General features: G+C 38.8%; 1 protein-coding gene across 4 annotated transcripts in view; it reads right to left on the bottom strand.

Annotated features, from left to right (window-relative positions):
• Positions 1–4,837: 4,837 nt before the first annotated feature.
• Positions 4,838–10,995, bottom strand: part of diaph2 (diaphanous-related formin 2) — a 967,621-nt gene continuing 961,463 nt past the window's right edge. For 2 of the 4 annotated variants that reach the window (XM_068047699.1, XM_068047701.1), the window contains one exon: positions 4,840–10,081. In XM_068047699.1, the coding sequence (XP_067903800.1) occupies positions 10,017–10,081 (65 nt within the window). In that variant the 3' untranslated portion in view covers positions 4,840–10,016. Of the gene's footprint in view, positions 10,082–10,995 lie in introns of all 4 variants that reach the window. The other 2 variants (XM_068047702.1, XM_068047700.1) reach the window with 2 other exon arrangements.

Raw genomic sequence — 10,995 nt, 5'->3', positions numbered from 1 at the left:
ACACACAAGTTTTTTAAAGATACACTGCACTGAACACTAAAATCTCCTGCAGCTGTGACAGTAGAAAAGGGACAGAATCTTCCCTTTTCTCTTTCTTTATTCCATCATATTTAGTGCTTTTCCCTCAAACTATTTACAATTTCTGATGACTGCAACTGAAACCTGTTTGGAAAAAACAGTCAACTATAACCTATATTATACAACCTCCCGAGTCCTTTGAAATGTAATCAATCTGTAAATTTTTCTCACCCAGCTGGTGCCCACCAAGAGGCCTAACGGATCACCTCATTAGAAGGGACTCCGGGACTACTCATTTGCCATGATTAACTAACATGTTATCCTTTTCTTTTCTGTTAAAAGCATTTTTGGGTTACAAGCCCTCATTTTTAATGGCTGCCTGGATTGATTTAATTCAAGGGTCCTCACCCAGCACCCCTGCAAGATCTAAAAGGGGTGTTTCACTTTGAACTTTATTTAACTGGCCCTGCCAGGCTATGGTTAGGCCAATCTCAAACTTCTTGGCCCGCTGATCTGCCTTGTCATTCTTGCTGCCCCATGGGACAATTTTAGAAGCAGATCTTAGACTTGCACTAACCAAATTAAGAAAAAAGTACTTTAAAAACATACATGTTGATTTAAAACTAGATCACGTGTCTTTAATTTAAACTGCATAGCAATTTTAGCTGCAATCTAATTAAAACAAATTGCTTTGAAAAGTTCAAATTAATATGACCAGACATAGCAACTGTAACCTGTAGCTCTTTAAGGCTGAATCTTCCCTGTTTTTAAAAACCTCTGCATTTCAGTTGTACAAGTAGACTTTAGTCAAAATAAAATCCACACCAGTGTCTTTAATTTAAAATGTAAATGACAAAGTTTTCCCCAATTCTGGGTGTAGAATCTTAAATTGAAATGAGCATACTCAAGAACCATATTCATACTTTACGCACTATAAAATTATTGATCCCTATAATGGGTTATGAACTCAAAGTGCCATTTTTAAAAAATGATAGTCCCAGGTTGTGAATCAAAGAAATATTCACATAGTTTAAATCAAATCAAAACTAAAAAGTATCCCAAAGATAATACACATGTGTATACATACATTGAAAAAACAACTAACAAATTTGAAACAGCATACGCTTGTAGAAAAGACATTGATTAAAATGCTTAAAATATCTCCAATATCAAAGACAAGATTACAGAGGGTTAAGCTTCTTATAGCTCTATTAAATATTCACAGGTCAGCAAGCATCCACACATTTACACACACTTTCACATAGGTCACCCAAGGAATGTTGGAGAATCCCATATTAATGCCTGTCATGCCCTTTTTGCTACTCGTATGGGTCTCAGCATTGCTTGGAGAGGTTGGTGTATGTCAGGGGGTCCTGAATCCAGACTCTGTTCCTTTTGTTCCCTGTCTCGGTCATGCTCTTACTAGCTAATGGTCTCCGCTAGATCTCTAGAGTTTACCCTTTACCATGAAAAATCACAGCTCTTGCTATTGTGTGGGTAAAATGAGGTTATTGGTTATGGCATACATTATGTCTTTTTGTTGCTTTAAACTCACCTCCAACTCCTGTATTTTCTTTTGACAGTGTGTATGGTTTGTTGTGTCTCTAGTGCAACATTAGTTCCCTGTTGTTTGAAGACCCAACTTCAGGTTAACTCCACTACCTTTGTTCCAAGATTAATGTTTAAACACTCCTGCTACCTTTGCTCTGCTTTTTGCTCTACTCCTAATTTTCTGGAATTCCTTGCACATTCAGCTTGAAGATAATCTACTGACACTGCTACAGTTGTGCTTTCTTTGGCTTTTTGATCTAATTGGGTTTTCAACCTTTTGATGCAATCACTATCTGCTTATAATTGTTTCTTTAGGTTTATAATTTGTTGTCCTGCCAGAGCACAACCATAGCTTTCCAATTTTCCTTTATTAAAAGCACTTCTCTTTGGTTGGCATTTTAACCAACTTACTCGCTGTCCTATGTTTTGTTTGCTTAATCAAGGGGATGCACAACCCTAATGATTTTTCCACATAATTGTGGATTGTAGAACATAACTTCTCCAACGCACATGTCATTTTATTTCTTTTACTTGCGGGATTGTCTACTGTATAACCTGGTCACAACCAATGATTTCCCTTCTGATCTACGTTTGCTGAGGGGTGGGTTACTGTTTAGAACTCGATCACAACCAATTATTTCCTGTCTTGCCCAGGTCAGAATCAGTCAATCTCTTAACACTTGTTATTTTTAAAATTTCAACTCAAACCTACTCAAGGAAGCCAGATGCTAGTGGATGTCTTGTGGCTGCAAAGTCCTGTAACAATAACTTTTATGTGATTCAGGTCAAGATGTTTTAAATAACAAGCTTTAATGTACAATCACTAATAAAAATATTATTCTATACAACTACTCTACAGTACTACATTAAATGACAAGTAATTAACACAACCTGTTTCCTCCACAAAGTTCATGATGATCAGACTTGACCTTCATGGGCTACCATTAAGGCTTCTACTTTCCCGATAGCTCGAACAGACATTAACTTAATACAATATTCTGAAGAAGGGTCACTGACCTGAAACAGTAACTGCTTCTCTCTCCACAGATGCTGCCGGATCTGCTGAGCATTTCTTGTTTTTATTTCAGATTTCCAGCATTTTGCTTTTTATTAACTTTATACAATTTGGCTGCCTTGAGCTGCACCTATTGCTATTCTCCCACCAAACCGGCGCTACAGTACCAATTTCTAATCTCCTCGACCTCCACCTCTGTACATTAGACGATATTTTCCTCTGTTATCTCTAAGGGATTTTGTGTGACCCGATGAGGTGGGATCGAAGGCGGGGGGGTACGCAGAGTATCGCAATGGGTGGCAGGGGGCGGCGGGGCACAGGACCCATCACCTCCCTGTCGCCCAGTAATCTTTCGGGGGGCAGGATAGGCCGATGACAGTTTTTCTGCCCAGAGGCCAATTAAGGCGTTTAAGTGGTGTATTAACGGCCAATTAAGGGCCACTTCCCACAACTGCTGGGAGCTTACCAGCGGCTGGGGTGGTGGGGGGTGCCTCCGCCATGCAGGGAGGACACCCTGTAACACGAGGAACCCTCCCTGCAGGCTGGGGGTGGGGGGAGGGGGGTGTCCCTCCATTATGGGCAATTTGTGGCCCACGGAAGACCCCACCGGGAATCAATTCACCCCGTGTCCCCTTTCCCCCAGACTGCAAGACATCGCCCCCCCACCCCCCAACCCCCTCGCCAGGGCCCCAGCCACCCCTCCTCACCTACCTCTGCTCCACGGTTCCAGTACTGGCCCTGCGCCGGAGGCCTCTGCAGTACCAGCAGTGGTCACTGCTCCTGGTAGCGCTGCCAATACTACTGAGCTGCCAGCCCTCTGATTGGCCAGCAGCTCATGGAAGCGGGATCCCCATCGTTAAAGGATCGAGGATCCCGCCTCCTGAAACTTTGATTTACAAAGACCAGAGCATCGCGCCATGGAGGTGCAAAAAGGCAGAGGCGGGGTTCCCCTCACCTTTTTGGACTGGCGCCGGGAGCCCCACCCTCAGCACAAAATCCAGCCCATGTTTGGCTCTTTACAGTTTGTTTGAAAACAAAACCGATTATCGGTAAGTTCAATGAGCATGTTGCAAGGACATTTTGACTTTCTGTACACAAGGCAGGGTCAAATGGGAAGATGATCAACTAGTAATGATCAACATTCTAAAACTACCCTATCAAATTCTTTAATCATCTTAAACACTTCAATTAGATCATCCCTTACTCGTATTCAAGAGAACACAAGCCTAGTCTATGCACTCCGTCCTCATAATTTAAGCCTTTTAACCCCAGTATCATTTTGACGAATCTGTGCTGCATCCACACCAAGGCCAATATAACCTTCCTGAGGTGCGTTGCCCAAAACTGAATCCATGACTTTAGATGGGGTCTAACCAGATCTCTGTACAGCTGTAACATAACTTCCACCTCTTAGAATTCCAGTCCTCTTGAGATAAAGGCCAATTTGCCATTAGGTTTAATAATAATAATTTACATTTTTTTGTACTTGGGTAGGCTGCCTGCTGATGCTCTCATGTCAATAACATGGAAATAAGGCCCGACTGTCAAAATGGGCAGGGCCATCTGGTCACAAGAGTGGAGGGTGGCCATAACTAGCTCACCATCCAGTGGCCGCTCACCTTATACAACTACTCAACGTAACACATATTACAATCATCCTATTTAGAAACCTAAACTCTCACATCACATTTTATAATATATAAAAGAGGATTTTCAGAATTATTGAAGTAAATGCCTTCAAATAAAAATGGGAAGTATAAAATCAGTTGGTAACTCGATGCTAACCAAGCAAATCGTGCATGTCTGCCGAGGACAGATTCACATTCAAACTAATCTTACATGGTGAAGCACACTTTATTAGTGTATTACCTACAGAGAGCACTAATCCATCATCTATATTCAACTTAATGAACAAGTAACTTTACTGTGTGTGTGTGTATATATTTATATACAATATAATATATATGTGTGTGTGTGTGTGTGTATGCAACACTACTTTCAATCTTTGCAGATAAATAAATCATGATGAAAACTGCAATAAATGTAAAGGTATTTTTTATGTTTCACATATTAAATTCAACTTTCCAATGACAATGTTGTCAAGACACGTTGTTACAACCTTTTAAAAAAAATACTGGTCTAAATCTTTAGTTAACAGTCAATAGCTTGATAATGTTGATAAATGTGACCTTGGTATACCATGATCAATTTAAATTTGGAATATTTAATAACTATAAAGTGATATGTGTATCTCATTCAAAATTCCATAATATTAAAATATGAAGGTTCCAAGCAGGCTAGTGTGACATTAAACATCTTCCCACAAAATTAGGTATTGCAATAAATTCTAAAACAAATTCAGAAGAAAACGTTTTGTTTTTAAAATTCACCAATTACTTTATTGCAACAATAATGAACATTAGCAAATATATATACTTCATAAACATGTATATTCAATGATCATGCATCTGAAAATCTAACTATGACTTGCCAGGACTTCAATTCATTGCTCCTCCTGGAATTTTCAGGTTTACAGACTGGATCAGCATGAAACCAGAAGTCTGAGAATTGCCAATAATTTCTGGTGCAATTGAGTAAAATGTATCTGTGCACTCCAATGCATTTACTTTATATTATTTAATAAGTTGCATATCTTTATATTTATTTTAATTGATTCTGGTTACATCATGAGCAACAAGTCTTGAATTCTTGGATTCACTGTAAACGTGGAATTTAACGCATTGATCCAGCAAATGGTTTCCAAACAGATCCTTCTGTACAACTGTATCAAACATTAAAACCACCAAAATTCTGACCTACAAAAACATATTTGGATTTCAATTCAAAGGTAATTTGCAATGCAAGTTATAAAGGGAAACCTACTCACTTTGTGAACAGTGAAAGTGACATCACTGTGCCACTAATCGTGTATGTTGTCATATTAATTGATATATGCAAAAGACACATAACTCAGACAAATGCAATAAGGAGAAGGTAAATAGTAAAGGAGATAGAAATAGAAATATTAGTCCAGGGTAAAATTGTGATGATTTTATGGTATGGGCTGTTCCAGAAACCAAGGCCATCTGCAACAAAATCCCAAATTAATGACACAGCATCATTAAGAACTTTGGGACGTCCTGAGGTTGTTCAAGCGCTCTAGAAATAAAAGTCTTTTTTTTTTCATTTAGAAATGCTAAACATTATGTACTGCAAAAATTGGCTAGTAGCTTTATCTGTAAGCAATCATGCTAAAATGGAGTTATGTGCAAGTAGAAATTAAAGCTCAATTTTGACAATATTTTCTATAGGCTAACAGGTTAACTCTGAACTGATATCAAGGCCATTGGGTTAAGATGAGTTCCTTGCTTATACCTCAAGAATTTATGTAAACAATTCATTATACAATGATTAGCCAAAGTTTAGAAGTTTAAAAATGTCTGAAATCATGTTTAGTGAAATGTCCATGTTTACTGGGGTGAAACCTCTGACACTATCTTGGATATTACTTCACCAGGCTGCTCTTTGAAGAGTAACATTAGTATGCAATGAACTTTAGGAGTATCTGCTAAGCCAGAACATTTGCCTTCTTAGTAAAATTTTATAGGTTTGAGCCCGACTCGGACTTCACTTAAATCTCAGCCTCATTTGGGAGAGTTTCATTTTTCTTAGCAACAGAACTAGACAGAAACAATAAATCTCCCCATGTGAATATACTCATATGCTGGATAATCAAGGAGCATCACTGATAGTAGCACAATCCCATGTTTCTTGCCAAAGGAGGCAAGACAATTACACGTGGCCTGCAAGAACATAAATAAAGAGCTGCCTTAACTTTTCTATAATACCTCTTACAAGGCAAGAACGCATGAGATTTAGGGATGTAATTTTCTCACATAGATCAAAGGCTTTGTGCACTGCTGATGCTCACTCAATAAATTTTTAAATTTAATTTACAGGTAACATCTCTGATGTTTCCTTACCCTGAATTTTCCTTTCCCACTACCAAATTACTTGGAGCGGTACAATGCCAGATCAATTACAGACCCAATTTTCTACAAGTGTTTCCCTCCCCCCACAAATCTGCATTGTGTTGCATCCTTCAATACTTGTTACGGTTGCAGAGGAATCTAGGGCTAGATTTTCAAAGCACTTTGGGGGCAAGCATGGGTGTGAGCGTGAATTTAAAATTGTGTTCCTGGAACGCATCTCTGGATCTTGATGTCTCCGGAAAGCACTGCAATTTTCAAAGAAAGGGTGGGGGGGTGGAGCTGGGAACCCGCTCGCCTCTAATTAACTGCCTATTAAGCTCCTTGAGAAGCTTATTAACAGGCTGGGGAGGGCCAGAATAGAATTTTCAAAGAGGAGAGCGGGAGGATTGAACAGTGATTAGCTGTCACGAGTAATGCAGCTGGACATTGTTTGATGCCAATAATTATTCAAAGAAGTTGAAAAACATGTGATTGAAACACAGCGCTTCACCTGCCTTCCTGTTCACCGTTTGGCCACTTGTTTGCACTGTAATCCTGCTGGCCCTCTGATCTGATGCTTGCCAAAGCTGCCATCTACCTTTCAATATTGCAGCGTGGAGCCACTTCCTATCTCCATGCTGGTCTTGGGGCGGCTGATTGTGCACCACAGTTGCCCCCGGCCCAATTAGATCATTTACATTTGAAGGTAGTGTCTCGTCAGCCATGCAGGGTCAGGATCTGGAAATTATTTGGGTGTCAAGGTCCTGATCCTGGAATGAAAATCCAGCTCCTAGTGTCATCTTTCAGCATCATAACCTTCTTCCAATCTCTGCCTTTGTTTGATTCTTTGGCTGATTTGCAGGGTAATTCCAGCCCAACAAACCTATTTGAGGAGGTTTACTCATCTAAATTTACAATTCTAAAGGGGGTGCAGGAGCAGAGAGGCCTGGGTGTTTATGTACATAAGTCATTGATGGTGGCAGGACAGGTTGAGAGTGGAGATAATAAAGCATACAGTATCCTGGGTTTTATTAATAGAGGCATAGAGTACTGGAGAAAGGAAGTTATGTTGCACTTATATAAGACACTAGTTCGGCCTCAGCTGGAGTATTGCATCCAGTTCTGGGCGTCACACTTTAGGAAAGACGTGAGAGACATTGGAGAAAGTACAGAAAAGATTCATAAGAATGATTCCAGGGATGAGGAACTTCAGTTATGAAGATAGATTGGAGAAGTTAGGACTGTTTTCCTTGGAGAAAAGAAGGCTGAGTGATTTGTTAGATGTATTCAAAATCATGAGGGGTCTGGACTGAATAGATAGGGGAAAACTGTTCCCACTCGAGAACAAGAGGGCACGTATAAAAGTAATGGGTAAAGAGAAGCAAAAGTGACATGATGAAAACTGTTTCATAAAACGAGCGGTTAAGGTCTGGAATGCACTGCCTGAGAGTGTGGTGGAGGCAGGTTCAATTGAAGCATTCAAAAGGAAATTAGACTGTTATATGAAAAGGAAGAATGTGCAGGGTTACAGGGAGAAGGCGGGGGAATGGCACTAGGTGAACTGCTCATTAAGAGAGCCAGTGCAGACACGATGAGCCGAATGACCTCCTTCTGCGCTTGTAAAAATTCCGTGATTCTTGTACATTTTGTCATTTTCATTTGTTCTGCTTCCTCCTGAAAAATCTCTCAAAGGCATAGTTTCCTTCTGGCGTTTGGAAATAAGTTGTACACATCTTTCCTGATGTTGCATTTAAACAGAAGGACATTCACAATGCATACATTAGACAATGGGCTATGGAGTCAGAGAGTTGCTGCAGCTGGTGAAAAGTCCCTTGTAGTTCTGAGAATACTAGTCCATGGCAAAATTACATACCCAGTACTGACTCATAGCCTTGAAGTAGGAAAAAAAATGCGGAATGGGAACATAACCTTGTGATGAGAAAAAGTTGCGAAAGCACAGATAAGGTTGAGAGTTATCAGCGCAGTTGTTTACCTCGGGGAATAAGTACTGTCAGTGAAAGTGTTAAACATCAACCAGACAACATCTGTGGTAGGAAGTAGACTGGTCTCAGGCATAATTAGAATATGAATTGAATATTTCCAGCAACAAAAGGGCATGTCTGGCCTAGTGGCCTGAAAACAAAAGCAGCAGCAATGTAGGGCAAAAGGGGTCAGTCAGAAACAATGGGACCGTTCAGGATGACTACAAGATGAAGATTTGTTCTGATAGACTGAGACAACTTGTTTTCATAGTACTAGAATTCACTTATAATTTTAAAAAGAACTCTGAATTGAGAAGAAAGCAGGTGTTGTACGTGTACTGGAAATACTATAAGTGACAACAATCTCTATAATATCAATTTTATTTTAAACATTAAAGGCATTGTGCTGATATACATTCTATTCTCATTTATATAAGATAAGCAACTCTGTTATGTATTTGCAAATTCATTTACAACACACCTTTTTCTTTTGCTATATATTTTAATGGATTTGGGACTCTGTTCACTATTTGTAATTGTTATGCTCTAGTGAAGATATTTGCTAATATGGTTGCTAAGTTTTAAATGAATATTTCATTGGTCTGATCGTTTAAACACAATCTCAACTACTGTTGAGATCTGCTTATAATATTTCTATAAAACAAGCCTGGGTGTTGTAGCACTGTTCTTGCACAATGTGGATATGAACAAACTTCCACTGCAGGAAAGCTAACTGTGCAATAACGACATGATATTAAAACAACTCATACTTAATGCATTTTCCACGTGACTTAAGAAATCACATGTAATACAGACTTACTAATTAACAGATGTCAGTCTTTTGTTATAGGCAGTGACAATATAAGAATGCTGTTTTCATCTTTTTTCCTGAAAATATGCATATAAAGTACATACAAGTGCATAATTAGAAAATATTTTTGCTCAAGAAAAATACTTCTTTTAGGGAAAACGTAAATCTAAAATAAGTCCTCCCGAAAGAAGAGACAAAAAAGGACTATTTTGCCACAGTTGATATGCTGGGTGTGTTCAGACTTTGGTTACTTTGGTAACATTCCATGGTCCAAAGCAGAAAGTTATTTTGAATTTACTTGTGTAAAGCACACACTCTAACTTACAAACAGAAAAGAATCATAAGAACAGATCAAATTGGGATCCCAAGCTTTTGCTTTCTTTCTCTCATTTTTTTGCAATACAAATACGAAACTTATTGAAATGAATTTCACAACCCCATGGACAAAGTCCATCACTTGCAAATTCTAAGTTGGTGGAAATATAAAAGTTAAAATTCTCTTAAGGGTCAGCTCTGCACCGTCTCAGACACAATATTTTCATGATTCCTTTGGATCTCCTCTTCTCAACACTCACAGATCATTGTCTGCACTACACTTTCGAACTGCTCCATGCCCAAGGGTTGATAGAAAAATAATCCTCAAACTTCAGTCCTTTGGCACCTTGGGATCATGCAAATGTCGTATTTCCATTGTGACGGGAACGTGACCTCTCCAAAGTAACGCGTCTGTTTTCTGTGACAGGAGAAATAAAAGGTTTTGATTTTGTTGGTAAGTCTTTCATAGGAAGTGGCAAAATACAAAAGTAAAAATATGAAACATAAAATTACTATGTAAATAGAAATATCAAGAATAGCATATACAAATCACATTGATACTGAAATGCATTTGAGGATCTGTAATAAATGGCTTTTCAGATCATAGGAGCAAGGTGATAAAGTAGAAGAAGAATGCACAGACACATTCCCTCAGACATTTATGAAGCAGAAATCTCGCCTAAAATTGTCTACACATTGGGAATCTATCTAGGTGAATGTGAAGTGCACTTCAGATACCTTTGGGGATTAAATCACAGAGTGGTAAAATGCACAGTGACTGTTAAAAGCAAAAGCAGCTGAGCAACGAAGATTGAAATGGTAGAAATACAACGCAAGGTCTGCTGGCTCCCTTTCATGTAGAATGTCTGTGATAGACAACATCATGTCATCAGTGACCCATTAATATTAACTATTTTACTACCACACTACTGGGGATTTAATATTGTACAATGGTTTCTATTGAGGGCATCCTTGTCAAGGTACTCAAGGCTGCAAAAGTGATTGATATTGTCTTCCAATGCTGGAAGCCAAGAAGTAAAAGCATTATTGCAACAAACATATCATTTCAGTAACCTAAGGCTAAGTATTTTAGAACTAATTCACCAAGTAGTTTTATTAGATTCCATTGAGTTACGGTCATGTAACTATATATGAGTACAAGATACAGTAGCTCCTTCACTGGGATAATCTGATAAATGACTTCTGATATAAAGTGCATTGTTTATGACAGTGTCGTTAATCAAAGAAGCACATAAAATAACCTCTCTAAAAGATGCCCCTTGTACTCCTTTCTGGAAGACTGATGCATGGTCAGCAAGTACCATGTGTAAA

The sequence above is a fragment of the Heterodontus francisci genome, chromosome 15 (assembly GCF_036365525.1).
Source record: "Heterodontus francisci isolate sHetFra1 chromosome 15, sHetFra1.hap1, whole genome shotgun sequence".
NCBI lineage: Eukaryota > Metazoa > Chordata > Chondrichthyes > Heterodontiformes > Heterodontidae > Heterodontus > Heterodontus francisci.
The sequence above is the reverse complement of the archived record's forward strand: the minus strand, read 5'-3'. Positions and strand labels throughout refer to the sequence as shown.